This window comes from Marmota monax, unplaced genomic scaffold (assembly GCF_021218885.2).
Source record: "Marmota monax isolate L192 unplaced genomic scaffold, Marmota_monax_Labrador192_F-V1.1 WCK01_AAM20220418_F8-fsc00021, whole genome shotgun sequence".
NCBI classification, from domain to species: Eukaryota; Metazoa; Chordata; class Mammalia; order Rodentia; family Sciuridae; genus Marmota; species Marmota monax.
Window position 1 is genome coordinate 27,397,579 of NW_026695228.1, and position 22,034 is coordinate 27,419,612.

A 22,034-nucleotide genomic window follows, 5' to 3' on the forward strand; every position below is an offset into this window, starting at 1 on the left:
GTGACGTCACTTGCGGCGGTCTCTTCCGGCGTAGGCTCTGCGCGACCCAGTTCATTCTTTCGCGTAGTCGTGGTTGCTCTCGTGGCTCTGGGGAGGCGGGCGGAGGGAAGCTGGACGGAGTAGTGTAAGTGCGAGGGCCGCACGGGCCTCGGGAAGCGGCGACCGTGCGGCCCGGAGCCGGTGCGCGGCGTGCGGCGAGGCGCTTCCTCTGGCCGCGTTCGAAACGGCGCCCGCTTTTCTTCCCACGCCTCCCCCGCGGTCCCTGTGGCTTACCCCGGAGGAGAGGAGTTGCGCGCGGTGACGTGAGGTGGTCTCGGGGCCGCCGCGAGCATTGAGCCCCGTGCGAAAGTTGGCGTCCTCCTGCAGTGCGAGCCGGCGTTTCCCCTGAGCGGCGGGCCCTCGGGCACACCCGTTAGGGGCAGTGGGGGAAGGTGGAGAGTGGGGCGTGCACGTGTCTGCTCGCGGACGCGCGCGGCCTGCGCGGCGGGGGTCGCTGGAGAGGGTGCCCAAGGGACCACACCTTTGCTGAGGCTCTGGTATTACCCGCAGGTTTCCCGGAGGGGGCTTGGGCGGTCAGTTTGAAGGAAACACGCCCAAGGGAAGAACTTATTTATTTGACTCTGGTGTTGGCCACTAGTGTATCTTGTTTTCCGTGTGGTCCTGGGGTCGAACCTGGGGCACTCGTGACTCCGCTACCTCCCACTCCTTCCCATTGTTTTACTGAGACAGGGCCTCGCTAAATTGCTGAGGCTGACCTTGAATTGGGATCCTTCTGTCTTAGCATCCCAAGTCGCTGGGAGGATTACAGGAGTGTTCCCCTGCGCCTGGCCCAGCAACTCAGCCAAACCGTCTCAAAAAATAAAAGGGACTGGGGATGTTGCTCCGTGGTAAAGTGCTCCTGAGTTTAGTTCCCAGTGTGCGTGTATGTTTGTATGAATAACTACACACAAATTAATACACAGATACACATATGTGAATAAATACATCAATCAATCAAATAAATGTTCCAAAATCTGAAAATTTTGAAATTTGAAACCCTTCTGGTCCCAAGCATTTTGGATACAGGGTTTTTGACTTGAAACATCTAACTTTTAAGGGAAAAAGACGTGTTTTATTATGGTTCTAATGTATGTGAAGAGGTTCGGTTTTGTTTTATATTTTGGGTATCTGTAGGAGATTCCCTAGAGGATTTTTTAAGAATTTATTTATGAAACCATCGTCAGAAAAAGTGGAGCAATATTTATTGGTTAGGGCACTTAAAATGGAGTTAAGAGGCCATGTCAAACCAGGAATTAGGCACATCCACAGCTGACCTTTTGAACTCTACTTCCTGCCCATACCCATCTGAATACATGCTGGACTTGGCTGAACTGCAACTTTGGAAGGAAATACACTGGCCTTCCTAACAGTTTGTGAAACACCCCCTTTGATTTCCTGAGAGTGCCCAACTCCTTTCTTACAAGACAGTTTGATTCTTGCTGCATGAGCGTGTAATTAACAACCTCCTTAAGTTTAAACTATTAAATGCATCCACTACATCTCAAACCTAGAAGTACATTTTCAAGACCGCTTGAATTTGGTATCTCCCTGATTCAACCCTTTACCACCAAATAAATTCTTTTTTTCCTCCACTAGGTTGAATTTTCACCTCAGTGAACAATTTGAAAGGAATGGTTTTCAGATGATGGTCCAGTAGTTGACAGTAAACCCACACATGGGACCTCTGGATTGCCTAAGGCTTCTGTTGTTTCCTGGGTCCCATCCTTTATTAGACCAACCTGGTTAATGGATGGAGAGTAAGCTTCTTCACATATGATGGTTAGCAGTGCCCTTTTCATAGTCTACACACTCGCATTATTGTTCAGTTATTCCCAAGGGGCTTTCTCTGTAGTCAGTGCATCTGGGTGAGGAGTGACTTCCTTTAGTATTCTGGCATCTGGCAAAAGACTGAGGAAGCCACCCTGGTGGCTGGTAAAATATATCAAAGGGTCTATATTTGTCTCCTTCCTGTTGTGAGGTGGCCTCTGAAGCAGTGCCAAGCTTATGGGTTGTGGTTTCTGTGACCCAGAGTGTAATGGGGAGCTGGGTGTGGAGGGAGGGTTACGGGCTCATTTCCAGGAGAGCCTACTAGGTGGCTAGTTTTATGTTGTTACTTGGTGAGTAGCTGGTGGTCAATAGGGACAGTTTCTCGAATTAGAAGCCCTGGAGGAAGTAATAGCCACCTCACATGGTTCAGAACTCCAGGATGCATTTAAAAAGGTGGTCAGAACTTCTGTCCTGAAGGAGTTTTTTCTTGAAGGTACCAACAGGAATGTCTGTTGATTTTAGTTTGGATGCCAAATTTCTAAATGATTATGTTGCCACAAGAATTCAAAAAGTACTAGAAGATACAGGAGTTCTGTGTCCTTCCTGAGTGATGCACTCAGAGTCTCCTTGGAGAACGATGTTATCAGCAATGTCACACAGTGTTCCTGCTGAAGGAGATGACATTAAGATCTTGTTTGCAAAGATGGTGCCTTTGTGTAGTCCTCAAATCATGTATCGTGTCCTTTTGGAGGTGGGGGCAACTTACAGCTGTTAGGCCTAATATTTACTGTGTATTGACTGAATAAAGTCAATAAATTTTAATATTGGCCAAAGGAGTCGGGCACAGTCGTGCTCACCTGTAATCTCAGTGACTTGGGAGGATCTTAGATCTGAGGTCAGCCCAGGCAACTTACCAGTTCAAATATAATTCTGCCCCCCTTTGTTTCCCCCTCCTGGCTTTCTTTTTAAATCAGTAATCTAAGAGCTAGAGGCCTACATAGCACTGGCTTTTGCTCAGTACTTAAGTTCCTCTTCTTTTTTTCCCCTCTTGAAGTTGTCGCTGCCTAAAATCCAAGGCTTCACTCTCTCCATCCCACTTTTTTTTTTCCTTTTTTCTTTGAGCTTCCAGAAGTGGTGGTTCTTGGTTTCTGTCTCTGGCTGATAAGAGGAAAGGGTAAGGGACCCTGCCCTCTAGGCAATTGTCTCTGGGTTGTCCAGACTTTAAGATAATCAGTCTCTATACCTCTACCCCTTTCTCTTTTTAAGAAAAACCTTTTAAATGGTTTTTATCTTTAGGATGGATAAATACTTTTTCCTCTCTCCTTAGGTGTTAAGTGACAAACTTTTGGTAGCCCCACATGGCCCTTATATTGTGCATTGCTTCCCTTTGTGGTTTCTGTTGCCCCATTTTTAGGCAGCTCCCTCTCTAGTGTGTCCCAGCTGACCTCTTTGGGGTTGGGGGTGTGAAGCAACTGATGCAAATGACAATAGAGATGACAAGCGAGGTGACATCATATTCTCTGTGAGGTTGGGAAAGTCTAGTGACTGTCTAGGTGTTGCCCACTGACTCCGGGGGTAATCAGCTTGCTAGTCTCCCCATCCTACTTTGCTAACCCTGCCTTAAAAGTGGTTTCCACTTCTCCCCAGTAGGTCAGTCAGCTTGAGCAAGTCGTGAGTATGGTCAGCTTCTCTCTGACACTATTTCCTTTGGGCAGCGATAGTGTTACAGAGCATGGGCCTTCTGCCAACCTGGGTCAGCTTGCAGACCATCTCTTCATCCGGATTCTTTTGCATTCATGCCAGAAAAATATCAAACATGTTGCTCATTGTTATAGACAGGCATGAGTTTATTAGAAGGGATAGAAAAGGGGAGAAAGGGACACTTGAGGGTGAGGGGGTCATCTCTGAGAGAAGAGGGACAGAGCCCCCCCTCCTGCCCTCAAGACCAGTAGGGTATTTCTTTTTCCTTAATGCATAGTTACTGTAGTAAATGGCTGCAGGTCCCGTTGGGGGAGGCGTGAGGGAAGCTTTTTCATGTGGATAGTTCTGATTATTATTTCTTTTCATGAAGGTGTTCTAGGTTTGCGAGTGACCTGAGTGTAGAAATTGGGTGAAAGGCTGTGACTTTTCACTGTGACTCAAATCAGGTTTTTGGCTATCAGCATTGAGACTTTTACTTAGATAAATTATTCAAGTACACAGGTTAGCAAACAAAAGGCCCCAAAGAAGACTTACTCCCCCACCCCCACTTACAGAACAGTAATTCATACTCTGATTTTCACTTGAAAAACTAGGTGACACTGAATTGACTCTGGATGTAATTTAACCTGTTCAATTAAATTTTGTGTTTGATTTTCAATGATTATAAACAGTCTTGTAGCAACTGAAAATTAGCTTTAATAGCTGTCTTGGAAGCTGTTTGATTGTCAGACCTTAAATTGAACTGCAAGTCAGAAGATCTGAGCTTGTTATATTCTCACAAGTCTGCTCAGAAGAATCCATCTCTTACCACAAAATCTTGTAATTATGTAGTTAGTTCTGTAATGGTTAAGGATAGCATTTACTTGGAGAACTTCTTTTTTTTTTCCTCTTGATATTGGGGATTAAACCTAGAGGTGCTTTTTCACTGAGTCATATCTCCAGCCTTTTTTACTTTTAAACTTTTTTATCTTGAGACAGGGTCTCACTAAGTTGCTTAGAGCCTCACTAAGTTGCTGAGGCTGGCCTCAACTTGCGATCCTCCTATCTCAGCCTCCAGAGCCATGGGATTATAGGCCTGAGCCATTCTGCCTGGCTTTGTTTGTTTGTTTGTTTGTTTTTAGTATCAGGGGTGTTTAACCACTGAGCCACATCCCAAGCCCTTTTTAATTTTTTTTTTAATTTGAGACAGGGGCTCTCTAAGTTGCTGAGACAGGCTTTAAACTTGCCATCTTTTTGCCTCAGCCTCCTGAGTTGTTGGGATTACAGGCATGCACCACTGCACCTGGCTATTTACTTGGATTTCTAAGGCAAGTTCTTTATCACAGTCTACCACAGACAGTACCTTGGTTGATATGATCCTGCCAAATGCTTTTTTGGGCGGTACTGGGGATTAAACTCAGGGACACTCAACCACTGAGCCACATCCCTGGCCCTGTTTTGTAACTTATTTATTTTTTAAATTTTGTAACTTATTTAGAGAAGGGTTTCACTGAGTTGCTTAGTGCCTCGCTTTTGTTGAGGCTGTCTTTAAACTTGTAATCCTCCTGTTTCAGCCTCCCAAGCTGCTGGGATTATAGGCATGTGCCACCATGCCTGGCTCTGCCAAATGCTTTTTCTGTTTTAAGAAACCAGCTCTAGGGCTGGGGTTGAAGCTCAGTGGTAGAGCCCTTGCCTAGCATGTGTGAGGCACTGGGTTTGATCCTCAGTACCACATAAAAATAAATAAATAAAGTAAAGGTATTGAATCCATCTATGATGAAAAAAAGGAAGAAGAAACCCAGTCCTAACCAGATATGGTGGTGCACATCTGTAATCCCAGTGACTTGGGAGGCTGAGGCAGGAGGATTTAAAGTCCAAGGCCAACCTCAGGAATATAGAGAGGCACTAAGCCACTTAGTGAGATCCTGCCTCAAAAACTAAAAAATGGCAGGGAATACAGCTCAGTGGTAAAGTACAAAGCACCCCTGGGTTAAATCCCTAGTACCAGAAAGAAAGAGAGACAGACAGACACAGAGGGAGAGTAAGGGAGAGAGGGAAGAGAAATGAAGAAAAGAAGAAACCAGCTATATGGTCAGGCCCAAATGCTTGACTGACCACTTCCAAATTCTGATCATTGGATGTCCATCTTTGGCAACACTGTATCAGTTCTGTAGGAGGAGGGTCCTGTGAGGAGACAAAAAATGTCACCTTGATTTATTAGGAAATATAAAATGAACTCTAATAACATATATCCTCGAGTTTCTAAAGATGGCCATACTGGTAAGGAGCCTTTTCCACAATGCTGGAAATGGTGTCATTGCAGCCCACTGGCAGGTGAAGTTTGGTGGGTTGCCTGGGCCAAGGTAGGCAGCAGCCCTCTGTGATGCACACAAGCCCTGGCTGTTGGACTCGCAGACCAACCAAGGGAATCAGGGTGCAAGGGCACTTCAGGAGGTCATGGGAATGTTAGATGAGCTGGGACTGATACGTGAGGGCACAGGACACAATGTCTGTGTTCCTACCATTCGCACTTTCTACCCTTGCACTTTCGAGTAATTTAATACATTTCCTGAAAACTGAGATTTACATTGTCATTGACAGTTATTTAGCTATAATCTAGAGGATAGAACCCAGGGCCTCTCATGTGCTAAGCCAGTTCTCTACCTTTGAGCTACACCTGCTGCCCTTATAATCTAGGTATACTTTAGCAGTGTTGAGAAGGATCTCAGTTGTTTGTCCAACAGTTATTGGATGCCTTGCATGACTTAGGTGCTATGCCAGGTCAAGGGGGACATTGGTGTCCAAAGGGGATACAGTGCTGTACTATGAGATGCAAAAACTCTCCAAAGGAAAGGTGATCGCTATGTCACATGACATCATCCAGTAACATTCTTAGAGAAATAGAGTTCATTATGATGCCAGATTTTTTTTCCCTCAAAAATATTAAAGTTCAATGTGTATCCACCAAATAATTTTGTTACAAGATATATCAAAGTTCTTTGCAGACATCAGAAATAGACATGAACATCATTCCAGTGGGAGATTTTAATATTTTCTCCCAAAATGTTTCTTTAAACAATAGAGAAATGTCAGGATGTACATTTGAGATAGATGAGCACAGCACCTACTGTACATATACAGGATGTATGCAGCATGCAGAAACTGAGAGCACAGGAGATGATGTGTGAGAATGGACTGGAAGGTGCAAGAGGGTCTTCTAGGGAGATGAACATGTTCTGTATCTTGTAGGCTTTTGATTACTCAAATGTATGCAGTGGTCAAAGTTCACCCACTGAATGTGTGTTTGCTTATATATTAATCTCAATTTTTAAAAGGTCAACTATTCTTTGGAGTGCCATCAGACTACACATATTTGGGCCTGTTTAGCCTAAGGATCTCCAGGTCGAGACTTGTGGTGGTTGGTACAGTTTATACTAGGAATCTGGGTAGGTGGTCTTTGTAATCCAGTGTCATTTCAGAGTTTCTGTCTTATAGAACAAGCTTTGGATAATTTTTGTGAGGTTGAATTTGGTTCTTAGATAATGAACTATGCAAACTTCATTATTTGTCATCATTTGAATACCACGTAAGTCAGTACGTGGGTTAATATTCTGTGCTTGACTTACTCATGATTGTTATTTTTATTAAAATTAAATGAAATTTTAGGGGCTGGGGATATGGCTCAAGCGGTAGCACACTTGTCTGGCATGCGTGCGGCCCGGGTTCGATCCTCAGCACCACATACAAACAAAGATGATGTGTCCGCCGAAAACTAAAAAAAATAAATAAATGTTAAAAAAAAAAAAGAAATTTTAAAATACGGTTCTTTAGTCCTAGTTTCATATGAAGTGGTCAGTAGTGACACATGTGACTAGTGATCATTGTTTCACAAGGACGTGTCTAAACTGACTTCTGGTTACGTTGAGAATACATGTTGAGCATTCCTAATCCAAAAACCTGAAATCCAAAACTTTGTGAGCATATGGCTGAACCCAGCCCCCCACAATTCTGAAATCTGAAATACTTCTGGCTCCAGATATTTAGATAAGGAATACTCAACCTCTAACAACAGCTGTAATAGATCTGGTTTCAGAGACAAACGCAATTGCATTCAAGTCCTCGTTCACTACTTCCTAACTGGATAATACTGGACATTACCAGCATTCTTTAAATCTAAGTTTTTCAGCATTCAATAGAGATGATAAGGCCAGATACAGTGGCACACACCTGCCATCCCAGCAATTTGGGAGGCAAAGGCAGGACGATTGCAAGTCCACAGACAGTATGGGCAATTTAGCAAGACCCTGTCTCAAAATAAAACTTAAAGTTAAAAGGGCTTGGGGTGTGGCTTAGTGGTAGAGTGCTCCTGGGTTCAATCCTCAGTACCAAAATTGGGGAAGGTAATATTATCTACAGGATTGTTAATGATAAGTGATCGTTTTTTTAATTTTTTTTTTTTTAAGTTGTAGATGGACACAATACCTTTATTTTGTTGATTTCTTTTTAGGCAGTGCTGAGGATCGAACCTGGTGCCTCACCATGCTAGGTGAATGCTCTACTACTGAAGCACAACCCCAGCCCAATGGTAAGTGATCTTATATACATAAAGCTGCTATTATAACTTCTGAGGTCTAGTCTTTAGTAAATAGCAATTGATGTTACTAATACTATTGTAATATAATTTTTTTCAGTCTTTCACATATGCCATCTGCAAAGAGAGCTAATGTTTAATTATTAATAATTAATATTTGTTGATTGATGATGATGTGAACAGGACTAAGTTAACCCTGAATAAAGAGGAGTGAAGATGGCCACTGTTGGTGTAGCTTCATAGCTGTCCTGCAGTGTTCTCTGAATCAAGGAAAGAATCATTCAGGCACATAACACCACCAGTGTCACAAGATGGCAGCCATTGATTTGTCCCATGGTAAGTCCTACTGATGATCTTGTTCAGAGACTCTCCTTCAGGTTCTCCCTGTATGGAGTCCAGTGCTCTCTCAGGAAATGTAGTGGACCAGGGAATCCTATGTTTTCAGTCAACCCCCCTGGTGTATATATTCTGGGAAGAAATGCTGTAGAAGCTTCTTCATGATTTAAAAAAAATATTTATTTTTCAGTTGTAATTGGACACAATACCTTTCTTTTATTTATTTATTTTTATGTGGTGCTGAGGATTGAACCCAGGGCCTTGCACATGCTAGGCAAGGGCTCTACTGCCCCAGTCCCATGATTTTTTTTTAATTGGTACATTATAGTTGTACATAATGGTGGGATTTGTTCTTACATCTTAGTGCATGCACACAATATAACAATACAGTTTGGCCAGTATCACTCCCCGGCACTTCCCCCCCTCGCTCCCCTCCTCCCACTCTTTCATGAGTTTTATTGCTATGGGCAAATAGTCAATCTCTCAAGGCTATAGCTTTCCTTATGTATAATGAGACTACTATCCTTTTCCTGTTTGGGCAGCATGGCATATGGTCTCCTTTTCTGGCTCTATGTGAGGCAGACTGCTGGCCTCATACAGGAGTAGTGTGTACTTAATGTCAAGTGTGCAGGGTTACGTGGAAATTTCAAACTAGGATGGAATGACTTCTAGACATGTAAATTGTGGGAATTATGGGCAGCTCTGAGTTCTCATGCAGTGTTAGCTTTTCATTGCTATAATCAAAATACCTAGCAGGAACAATTTAGAGGAAGAAAAGTTTATTTTGGGCTCACGGTTTCAGAGTTAATCCATGGTTGGCTGGCTGACTGCATTGCTGTGGGTGCAAGATATGGCAGAACTCCATGGTCAAAGAGTGTGGTGGAGAAAGTGGCTTAGCTCATGGCAACCAGGAAGCAGAGAGTGTGCAGGGAGCTAGGGACAAGCTGTAATCCCCAAGGGCATGCCCCTCACCTTCAAGAGACCTATTTCCTCTGTCCATGCTCCACCTGCTTACAGCCATACCTAATTGTTTATTTAAATTATTAATCCATTAAATGGACTAATCCATCAAATGAATTAATCCATGGATGAGGTTAGAGCTCACATAATCTGATAATTTCACCCCTGAACATTGCCACAATTACCTAACACATGAGCCTCTCAGGGGATACCTCATATGCAAACCACAACACATACCTTATTTCTTTTTCCTGAGGTCTTTTGTAGAGGGATCCAGTTTGCCTTCATGAAGAAAAGACAGAAGCAGAAAGGAAGATAACTGTCTTCCTGCCAAACTGTGATCAGGTATGCAGAGCATGTATCCTTGTACAAAATCTTGAACATGCGGCTAACAAGGTGACATGTTTTCTTCTACTCATAATCATCTTCAGAACTTCTTATTTTTTGAGGTGGGTTCTGAGAGGTGTTTCTCCCTCTGGAATTTTTTTTGTGTGACATGTTGTCTAAGCTGATCTCAAGCATCTGGGCTTGAGCAATTCTTCCATTTCAGCCTCCTGAGTAATTGAGACCACAGGTATATACCACCATGCCTGACTTCCAGAACTTCTTAAAGCAAATAAAGCATAGATCAATGACTTAAGTCCCTAGTTGAATTTCCCCAGGGAGTAGAGCCATTTATTGGCATGAAATCACCCTAGTATTTCATGAAATCACATGAAATACTAGGAAGACTAGTATTTCATGTGTTACTAATTAATGTTCCCTTATGGTGCTGACTACATGTTTCATATTTTGCTGAGTGCTCTGACAATGATAAGCGAGATGAAAGTGTTGTTTATCTAATATTTACACGGTACTCAAGAGTGTGCTACAGTAGAGGGAAATAAGATGAGCACCTACTCTTGTGTTGAGAGAAGATCACATATAAGAAGTGCCATTCAAGCCATATAACTAGAGGAGATGGACAGAGAGTGAGTGTGCATAGAGAGAAGAATTCCTAGCATCATTGAATCCTGGGGTAGACAGTGAGAGACCTCAGAACTCTTTTTAGGCTTTGGTCTCATTTCCTCATTTTCCAGTGGCCATTGGTGGATGTGTTACTTGGCTCAAACCAGCATGTGTGTGATGGTTTAGGACTTGGTGACCTTTGATGATGTGGCTGTGCACTTCACCCAGGAGGAGTGGATTTTACTGGACCCAACTCAGAGAAACCTGTACAAAGACGTGATGCTGGAGAACTATGAGAACCTGACCATAGTAGGTAGGACTACCATAATTCTGTGTAGCCTCCTAGAAAATATATTTTGTATGTACTTACTGTGTTGCAGTATCAATGAAGTCAACTCTGAATATAGTAGGAAATAATAGAGACACAGCCTTTATCATAATAGCTTTTAATCTGTGTGGTGGTTCTCAAAATGTGGCCTAACATACATTACCTCAGTTTCCACCTTTCATATACTCAGAAACACAGTTAGGGCCCTGTCATATGTGTCCAAGAAATTCTCCAGGTGACTCTTACACGCTGTAAGGTTTAAGGATCACAGGCGTACTACCTGGGAGTGTGGCTCAGCCTAGCATGCACAAGGCCCTGAGTTCCATCCCTACTACTGCAAAAAAAACAAAAACAAAAACAAAAAACAAAAACAAAAAACAAAACAACAACAACAAAAACAAAACAAAACAAAACAAAAAAAACCAAAACCAATCAGGTGTGATTTTCATTCCCTGTGAGAATGAAGATCACTGTTTCACTCTATTTCCTATTTGGATTAAAAAAAAAAAAAAGAAGGTCTTAGTGCTTTGTAAATGTGAACATAAGCCTGAATTTGGAATTTTAGGGGTCAGAAACAACTAATTTTTATGGGACACAGGCAGAGAAGATACTTGTATTTTTAAACTTTTTGAAATAATTTCACTGCTTTCATTAGAGCTGTGGTTCCTGAATCATGAGAAGGTTTATCATCTCTTCCATTAGCTTTTTCCATGAATATGTCTTTCCCTAGGTACAGAATGTCAGCTCCTCAAACCCAGCCTGATCTCTTGGTTGGAGCAGGAAGAGTCAAAGATAGTGAAAGGAGGGGTTCTCCAAGGTAAGTGTTCATGGACAATACTCCTGGTCAGTAAATTCACTATAAGTATAAAGAAGAAACTTTTAAAGATGCACTTGAGGGCTGGGGATGTGGCTCAAGCGGTAGCACGCTCGCCTGGCATGCATGCGGTCCGGGTTCGATCCTCAGCACCACATACAAACAAAGATGTTGTGTCCGCCGAAAACTAAAATAAATAAATAAATATTAAAATTCTCCCTCTCTCTCTCTCTCTCTCTCTCCCCCCCTCTCCCTCCCTCCCTCCCTCTCTCCCTCTCTCTTTAAAAAAAAAAAGATGCACTTGATCTCAGAAGCATCAGATCATTTTTATCAGAAGTTAGGAAATCTTCAACCTTCTATACTCTTTTACTCTCTGCCAACTTAGACTTTTCTGTAATCTCACAATATAACCTGTTGCATTTCTTCATTGTTTTGATGTATACTTCTTTATGTTTGTCCCCTTCCAAGATAAATGTTCTTTGTGTTCACCACCAATTTTAACTTTCATAGGATCAATTGGTAATAAATCATATAAAATTTTGATGCCATGTCCTTATCTTTGCCAGATTTTTGACATAGTGAAAATTGTGAAATCTTTTTTTTTTGCTTTATTATGTTTAATTTGGAAATAAGTGCAAATGATCTCTACCATTTTCACCTCCTATCTATCATTTCTGTCTCCAGACCCTTATATTTCTTTTTCTCTTACTTTAGAATGGAAAATGGGACTTAAAATCAAAGGGGCTTCACTTCAGCAGAATTTTTTGAGGGAACAGATCTCCAGTGAGATACTTAGGGTAAGACTAACAAGGGGGTATTTCTAATTTTCTATATTTAAAGAAGATTGGGAATTCCATTATAGAAAATCAGAACAAGAGAGATTTGAGAGAAGTAGCATTGACCTAAGAAGGAGCAATGGCTCTAGAGGCAAAATAGGAATATGAATTTGGGGGTGCCCCAAACCTAACATGAAACTTGTTGCTCCCAAGTTCCCACAAGTACACATTTCCAGATATGTAACTAGATAGTTTTTAAAAGGTTGTCACTAAACTGTAGAGGTCTTTTCAAGTTTAGAATAGATGGCAGAGTATTCTGGCAAAGTAATCCCAGCAAGAGAGTAGGAAGGAGGATCACAAGTTTGAGGTCAGCCTTGGAAATTTAGTAAGATTCTGTCTCAAAGAATTAGAAGGGTTGGGAATATAGCTCAGTGGTAGAGCACAGGTTTAATTCCCAATACCATGGGGAGGTGGAGAGGAAAAAGAAAATAAAAATAAATCAATAAGCCAGAAGTGGTGTTCACTTATAGTTCCAGCTACTCAGGAAGCTCAGGCAGAAGGTCACTTGAACCCAACATTAAAAGCCAGCCTGTACAATATAGAATCTGTCTCTTAAAAAAGAAAAAGAGAGAGAGAGAGAGAGAGAGAGAGAGAGAGAGAGAGAGAGAGAGAGAGAGAGAGAGAGAAGCAGAAACTGTATGCAAATAATGAAAATTGAAGAAATGTAGATCATCACAATTTTCAGTTTTCAGGTGCATGTAATCTATTAATGAGTCTGAAAAATACTTTAACCATTATTCATCCCTTTATGAACAGGCAAGAAGGCACAATGGAGGGGAGCTCTGTGACTGTAAGCCATGTGGAGAATTTATCAGTGGACGTACTTGCCTTACATCACACATGAGAATGCAAAATACAGGGACCACTTCTGATTGTGATCAACATAGAATAGACTTCTTTCCTTTGCACAAGAGAACCTCTCCTGAAAAGAAACTTTTTTTTGAATCATTGTAGGCAAACTTTCAGCTTGCCTCCAAAAGCTGTTTACCAGAAAATATGCACTCAAGATAAACCCTTTGAGTGCAATGATGGTGGGAAAGCTTTTGTTGATCCACTACACCTTCAGGCCCATAGAAGAACTCATAATGGATACAAACTCCTTGAACTGAAGGAATACAGGATGGATTTCATTCACTCCACTAGCCTTGCTGTGTGTATACAGACACACAGTGCTGAAAAACCCTACAAGTGTAAGGAATGTGGAAAAGACTTTAGATATTCTGCATACCTAAATATTCACATGGGAACCCAAAGTGGAGATAACCCCTATGAATGTAAGGAATGTGGGAAAGCCTTTACTAGGTCTTGTCAGCTTACTCAGCATAGAAAAACTCACACTGGAGATAAACCTTATACATGTACAGAATGTGGGAAAGCTTTCACTGTTTCTTCTTGCTTAAGTCAACATGTTAAAATTCACATTGAATACAAACCCTGTGAACAAAAGAAACATGGGATTGTTTTAAAAATGTCTTCATACCTCACTGAACATGTAAAAAACCACACTGCAGAGAAACCTTTTGAACGTATGGTATGTGGAAAATCCTTCAGAAATTCCTCATGCCTTCATAATCACCTTCAAATTCACACTGGAACAAAACCCTTCAAATGTAAAGACTGTGGCAAAGCCTTCACGGGGCATTCTGGCCTTAGGAAACATTTACCAGCTCACACTGGAGAGAAGCCATATGAGTGCAAAGATTGTGGGAAAGCCTTTGCTAGATCCTCCCGCCTCAGTGACATAAGAACCCACACTGGAGAGAAGCCCTTTGTATGTTTCAAATGTGGGAAAGCATTTGCTGTTTCCTCAAATCTTAGTGGACATCTGAGGATTCATACAGGAGAGAAGCCCTTTGAATGCAAGGAGTGTGGGAAAGTATTTACACATTCCTCCAGTCTTAATAATCACATGCGGACTCACAGTAGTCAAAAAACCATACATATGTCTACAATGTGGGAAAGCCTTTAAGTTTCCCATATGTGTTACCCTTCACATGAGAATCCACACTGGAGAAAAACCTTATGAATGTGAGCAGTGTGGGAAAACCTTCAGATATTCAAATTCATTTCAGTTACATAAAAGAATTCACAGTGGAGAGAAACCGTATGAATGTAAGGAGTGTGGGAAAGCCTTCAGTTCTCCCAGTTCCTTTCACAATCATGAATGAAGGCATGTGGAATAGAAACTGTCAATATAAGAAATGTGGGAAAGCTTTATGGTGTCCCTGTTTACTTCAGAGATTTGGGGAAAAAAGAAAACTATGAATGTAAGGAATTTGGAAATATCTTCACTCCTATTTCAGGTCTTAATGAACATGTAAGGTGTTGGGGTTTTTAGTCCTTGTTCCCTCCTGACCTGCAGGAGAGATAGGGAGAACACACCCCAGCCAGGACAAGCCAAGAAAGGAGACGGCTGACTGACCTCCTGCACCCAGCCCTCCCTTGCTGGAGGACAATCAAACACATCAGGGAGACCAGTCAAGGCTGGAGCTCATTTATTGAGGAAGCACACACAGCTAATATAAGGCACAGGAACCAATCAGGATAAAGATCAGCAGGGTGAGGAGAGTTCAAGTGTACACCCATTCTACAGGCAGTAAGGGGAGACATGAGCTGTCCACGAGGGCAGAAGGGTTCTGAGCCTATCCTAGAAGTGGTCCGATTTTTCATCACAACCCACGGTAAAGCCTTCTGGCTGATCACCAGGTGCCATCTTAGCCATGTGCAGCCCCAAGACCAGGAAGTGAGCATCAGTCTGCAAGTTAGATTCCCTTTTCTCCATCATAGATTTCTATTTCTTTGATGTGACATGCCCTACATCTCCCCGTGCCCTACATCTCCCCCTTTTTGTTTTATTGGCGGGTGTCTGCTTTACTCGAGAGTGTGCCTGTCTTAGGTTGTCCCCCTCTGGGGATCTTACCCGTCATTGACTACCACTCTGGCTCTTCAGGCAGTTCACCGCAGGGTCAGCAGACCCAATGGGAAACCTCAAGGAAAGGAAAGGAGATGACTTAGGCCTATGAAGAAAAACCCTCTTGCCTCTGACTTACACCTGCACGTTCTGGTAGGGGCCATGGCCAACCTCATAGGGTTCCTAGTCAGTATCTTGTAAGACAGCATATCGCTGCCGGACCACCATCAATTGAACAGCTTTGGCTCGATCCTTGAGAAACTGGAGGAGCCTGTTGTTTATACAAGGTCCAAATGTAAATACAAGAATTATAGTAACCAAGGGGCCTACCAAGGGGAGAAGGTAAGGGAGCCACCCATTTAGCCCAGTCCATAGAAGGCTTGATTGCAGCTCATTCTGACGGTTTTCAAGGTCCTCCTGTAACCTTTTAATCTTATCTTGAACAATACCAGAGCGATTTGCATAGAAGCAGTGCTCCTCCTGTAGGACCAGGCATAATCCTCCCTCTTTGGCGGTAAGCAGGTTCAGGCCACAACGGTTTTGGAGGACTATTGCAGCCAAGGAATTGAGATTGCAGGTCCAAGATAGTGCCGGCAACATGGTGCATATCATCTTTCATCTGCTGAGAAAGCTTATTTTACATCTGTAAAGAAGTACCAAGGCCAGCAAGACCAGTTCCTATCCCGTGGCCACCCCCAGACCCAACAGCAAAGGAACAGCATGAATGACTCTTCGGGGCCTGGAAAGGGAATAATCAACAGCAGGTATGGGCAGGGACTGGTTATTAGGGAGGACCCCAATGTTAGGGAGGAGGAGGACCACAATGCAGATCAATCCAATTACCCGGTAGGACACTGTACGCCATATCCCCACAGAAGAAGGCAGTACCATTAGGAGGACAGAGCATACCACCTACTGATCAAAAAACCTATTGCCTCCACACCAGAAGGGATTCAACGTCCCCACATCTTGAGTGCCATTTCTAGTGAGACAGGTGACGTTAGGCATGGTCACCAAGGGCAAAAAACTTCTGAGTGGGGTGGGAGTATAGGGCATCTACTAGTAAGAGGTGAGGTTATATTCCACCAAACGGGAATGGCAGTAGCTTTTAAAGGTCCATTCTTTCCCAGGGGGGGCATATAAGGACCAACAAATTGGCTTACCACCGCTTCCAGGACACTGATACCTGAATGGGACTCCTCAGTGTGGCCCATTCAGTAAGTTACACCCTTGTTAGTACATTTAGATGCTGATTTATAACAAGCAGTGTGGACCACGCCTGACTCGAATGTTGTGCCCGGGCATGTGGGGGGGCCTTGGGGTTAGAAGGAAGAACCAATTGTTTGGGCCAGCAGATGCTGTAGCCAAGAGCAGCGAGGTGACCTGAGCCAGCTTCAAAGACTTCAAGATCGTGGATTACATATGCCCCCCATAAGCCATTACCTCAATCATATTTGGTCCCGTAGCATCGACTATTGAGAAGGGCCTTAGTGACACACTGCTTGCAGGGGGAGCCAAGGATATGAAGTACGGCATCAAAGTGTGCCTCCCCAAAGCGCGTCTCCCCCAACAAACATGAATGCCATGAGGGAGACAATGAGGAGTCCCATCACAACCAGGCAAAGCATCCAGAATGGTCTTTTCATTACAAATGAGAAAATAATCATACCTCAAGAGGGGGTGCTCTTGGGTAATCATTTTTGTTCTGGTGAACAGTATTTTAGATCTCTAGTGGGTACCCAAATTGGACTTGGCTCCCCAATCGGGAATACACACCCAAATCCCCTCCCTGCACTAATGAGGGGATCAGGACCGCACCATGATCCAGTAAGGGGGTCCCTCCATCGGACCTCTACTTTCAAATAAGGTGTCTGATTAGACCAATGTCTCTGGAAAGCAGTTAGAGGTTGGTCTTTGCAAAAAATTAAAATATTTAAGGTAGACTGGAGGAGGAAGCCCGCCCCCGGCCCCCACACCAAACCGGAGGAGGAAGCCTGGCCCGGCCCTGCGCGCCAGACCGGGGGAAGCCCATCAACCCTTAAAACCCATCAACCTGGGGCATGGCTACCAGCATGGTTATGCGGCTGATCCAGGTACCTGGTTTCCAACTCCCCTACCCTTAGCTGCAATAACTCAGAAATTTTCCCACAAGCTTTTGGGGGGTGTAGCTATCAACGCAAAACAACAACTGTACAGGCACCTGGTTTCCATCTCAGAGACTAGAGTAGGGAGGCTACAGGTGGAAGCTCATATCCTTTCACACTGGCTACATCCACCATCCTGAACACAGAAGCTCAAGCTAGGAATAGACAATGCTACCTACTGGAAGAAAGGAAAACAGAGTTCTGAGAGACTTTTTTTTTTTTTTTGTTAACTTCTCTCTCTTTCACAACCTCAACATATGTGAAAGAACTGTGCATGAAATAGGACTTTAATAACTGAATCACCAGAATAATATAGAGGAATTGCATATGCCCCACCTCCCCCCTTTTTTTCTTATTTTCTTTTTCCCTCTCTTTTTTCTCTTTTCTTCCTTGCTATTTTTTTCTTCATTCTTACTCCCTCTATCCCACTTTCAACCCCCTAACTTTTACTATCTATATGTAGGGTAACTTTCTAAGTACAGATAGGAGGTTGAATCTATACATTCTTCCATAAATTACCAGTCTATTGGTTAGAGTGCTCCAAAGTTGCTAAGTTAGATTAACCTCATACCCTCACTCCTTTCCTCCTAAGCATAACACCCTACGTCTGAAATTCAGTTTTTATATGCCACCATAAATGGTATGCCTTTTATGAAACTAATGACTATATTTTTAAATAATAATTGAAGCCAATATCTGTAGACTTAGAGTCTAACTATAAATGTATTAATAATGAAAATTTGTGCTTAGATGATGTACTATTGATATTGGGAACTGTTAACATTGTCTTTCTACACAAAAAGAGTTTTTGGAGCTATACAAGAGCAATATAAATATATAAGTGGAAAATAATTAACACAACAGTTTCACAAAGCTGGAAAGAACATGAGCAGTATGAAAAGACAAGGAAAGAAAGGACCACAAACAATGCAGGTCAATTCAACATTGGAAGAGGTAATATCTGCAGCAGATGGAATGTTAGATAAAGAGTTCAGGATATACATGCCTCAGATGATCTGGAGTCTCAAGGAAGACATTTAGACAGCAAAATCAGACAATGAAAGATCACTTTGACAATGAATTACATAAATAAATCCAAGAAGCAAAAGATCAACTCTACAGGGAGATAGAGGTTATTAAAAAAAAAAACAAAACAAAACAGAAATCCTGGAAATGAAGGAAACAATAAACCAAATTAAAAACTCAAATGAGAGTATTACCAGCAGAGTAGAACACTTAGAAGATAGAACATCAGACAACGAAGACAAAGTATTTCAACTTGAAAAGAATATAGACAGCTTAGTGAGAATGTTAATAAACCATGAGCAGAACATCCAAGAAATATGGGATAACATAAAGAGACCAAACTTAAGAGTTGATGCGATACAGGAGGATATAGAGGTCCAAACCAAAGGAATGAGCAATCTATTCAATGAAATAATACTAGAAAACTTCCCAAACTTGAAGAATGAAACAAATCCAAATCCTAGAAGCCTACAGGATGCCGAATGTGCAAAATCACAAAGAGATTCACACCAAGACACATTATAATGAAGATGCCCAACATCTTCATTAGATGAGAGAATCTTAAAAGCCACAAGAGAAAGGAAGCAGATTACATTTAGGGGTAAACCTGTTGGAAGTTGCCCCGGCTCCAAAGACTAACTTCCCCATCCCCCAAGAAGAGCCGTCCAATGGTGAGCCCTGCTGGCTCACGTGATCCTTACCCACCAATCAGACTAGCCCTGCTGGCTCACATGATCCTGCCGTCCAATGGTGAGCCCTGCTGGCTCACATGATCCTGCTGTCCAATGGTGAGCCCTGCTGGCTCACATGACCCTTACCCACCAATCAGACTAGCCCTGCTGGCTCACATGATCCTTACCCACCAATCAAAAAGCACTGTCAAACCCTTCAACCATTAAACTGTCATAACTGTCAAACCACTCCTGGCTCTATAAATATGCAGAGCTGTTCCTCAATAAACGGGCATTTTCTCCAATGGCAAGCCTTGATCGTTCTTTCAAAACCAATCAGGATAACAGCTGATCTTTCAACCCAGACTCTGAAAGCTAGAAGATCCTGGAACAACATATTTCAAATGCTGAAAGAAAATGGGTTCCAACCAAGAATCATGTATCCAGTGAAATTAAGCTTCAGGATTGAAGATGAAATACAAATCTTCCGCCGTGATAAACAAAAGTTAAAAGAATTTGCAGCTAGAAAACCAGCGTTTCAAAACATCCTTGGCAAAACATTACAGGAAGAGGAAATGAAAAATAACAATGAAAACCAACAGCGGGAGGTAGTAAAGGAAAAACTAATCAAAGAGGAAAAACAAATCATGTTAAGTAACATAAACAAATATGGCTGGAAGACAAACCATATCTCAATAGCAACCCTAAATGTTAATGGCTTAAACGCACCAATAAAAAGACATAGGCTAATAGACTGGATTAAACAAAAAGATCCAACAATATACTGCCTACAGGAGACTCATCTGATAGGAAAAGACATACACAGACTGAAGATGAAAGGTTGGGAAAAATCATACCATTCACCTGGACCTCGGAAGCAAGCAGTGGTGTCCATACTCATATCAAATAAAATAGACTTCAAGCCAAAGTTAATCAACAGGGATAAAGGAGGACACTACATACTGCTCAAGGGAATCATACACCAATGAGACTTAACAATCATTAATATATATGCCCCAAACAATGGTGCAGCTACGTTCATCAAAAAAACTCTTCTCAAGTTCAAGAGTCAAATAGACCACAACACTATAATCATGGGAGATTTTAACCTCTCTCACCACTGGACAGATCTTCCAAACAAAAGTTGAATAAAGAAACTATAGAGCTCGTAATACAATTAATAACTTAGAGTTAATTGACATATATAGAATATACCACCCAACATCAAGCGGATACACTTTTTTACTCAGCAGCACATGGATCTTTCTCAAAAATAGACCACATATTATGTCACAGGGCAAATCTTAGCAAATAAAATATTTAATGTAAGCATGGCTGTCCTTAATTGGTCATGGGGGTTGTTTTCCCCCTTTTTGTTTTATTAGTTGGTCCTTTAAGGTCTTATTATGCCTCTCAATTATAGCTTGACCTTTTGGATTGTATGGTATTCCAGAGGTGTGTTTAATATTCCAAGTTTGGAAGAATTCTTGTAATGATTCGCTCACAAAGTGCGGCCCATTGTAAGGGTAATCCCAAAATGGCAAAACATTGTAGGAAATGGCTTTCAGCGTGTTGAGCTTTTTTGCCCGAATGAGCAGTTGCTCAACAAGTATGTAAATAAGTATCTATAGACATATATATTTTTTAATTTTCCAAAAGGTGCATAGTGGGTCACATAAGTTTGCCAGATGACATTAGGTCTGAGGCCCCTGGGGTTGACCCCAGTGGGATTTAAGTGGTAAGACCTGTAAAAATGGCATATATGATTTATATGTCCTTATGATCTTTTTAAAATCTTTTATGGGAATCAGGGGGAATCTCTGATGTAACTCTCTCCAGTTTAAGTGAGTAAGTTCATGAAGTCCTTGAGCCATCTGAAGGTTCTGTTGAGACTGAGCAGTAGCTATGTTAGTCCCTTTGGTAGTCAATAGATTAGCCATTTGGTTCCCCCATGTCAAGATTCCAGGTAACTCCTGATGTCCCCTGAGATGCTGCAGAAGGATCGGACTTGAATCAACTGGGTTTTTGTCCAACTTAATATACACTGACACTAGAGTTGGTAACAAGTTGACTACATATAGGCTGTCAGAAAATAAGTTCATTGGTCCATGGACATGGGTTAAGGCAGGGCAACTGCATATAGTTCCTTAAATTGTGCAGATCCCGTAACTGGCTCAAAATAGTGGGTATTTTCCCCTTCATTGGCAGGGGAAGAGGCGGAGTACACCACTGCAGCAGATTCTGCTTTCCCCCCATCAGTAAAGACATTTACTGCTTTAGTGAGGGGTCTGGTGGAAAAGGCAGATCCCGCTTTTCCCCCATCAGTAAAGACATTTACTGCTTTAGTGAGGAGTCTGGTGAAAAAAAGTATAGGGGGGTCCACTGTAACCTCGAGAATGATGTCACGCATCTCAAAGTACCATAATGACAATCCACCTTTCCCATGAAACCCTCCAAGGCATTGGGTACCCGACTATGATTTCTTCTGACCCACTAAAAGTCCGACAATTGGTAGGGGATTATTAGCACATCAGGATCCTGCCCATAATGTCTCAGGGAAATATCCGTACCCTTAACTATCAGGTCAGCCAACTGGTCAAGTTGGGAATAGACCCTTGGGGCCCCTCCCACAGACACATGTATCCATTGAAGAGGCTTGCCTAACTGGGTAATGGCGGCCGAAGAAAGCTCTGAGCTGGGGAGGATCAAAAGACGGGGCATTGGGGCCTATAGCGAGCCAACTGGGCAGCATTTAAGGCTGACTGAATCTTTTGGAATATCAATTGATGTGATGGAGTCATTGTGATGACATCTGTGGGGACTTTATCTCTTAAAGAGTCAAAAAGCGGAAGCAGGTCTTGTGTAGGCAGGTGAAGCCAAGGCCTTATCCAGTTGAGTTCGCCCAACAGTTTTTGTAATTCCACCAAGGTATAGGAAACTGGAAAAGTAATTGAGGCTTAAGGGGACAGACAGAGTCCAACCT

The 22,034-nt window shown here is 42.4% G+C and overlaps 1 protein-coding gene across 1 annotated transcript; it reads left to right on the forward strand.

Moving 5' to 3' along the window:
- LOC124088047 (zinc finger protein 266-like) lies at positions 1–20,380 on the forward strand. The gene is given in 10 exon segments (XM_046437377.2): positions 1–124; positions 7,994–8,071; positions 8,261–8,413; positions 9,630–9,718; positions 10,508–10,634; positions 11,380–11,466; positions 12,178–12,260; positions 13,056–13,234; positions 13,236–14,229; positions 14,231–20,380. Coding segments are annotated over 8 exon segments (1,821 nt in total). The 5' UTR covers positions 1–124; positions 7,994–8,071; positions 8,261–8,388; the 3' UTR covers positions 14,468–20,380.
- The last annotated feature ends 1,654 nt before the right edge of the window (positions 20,381–22,034 follow it).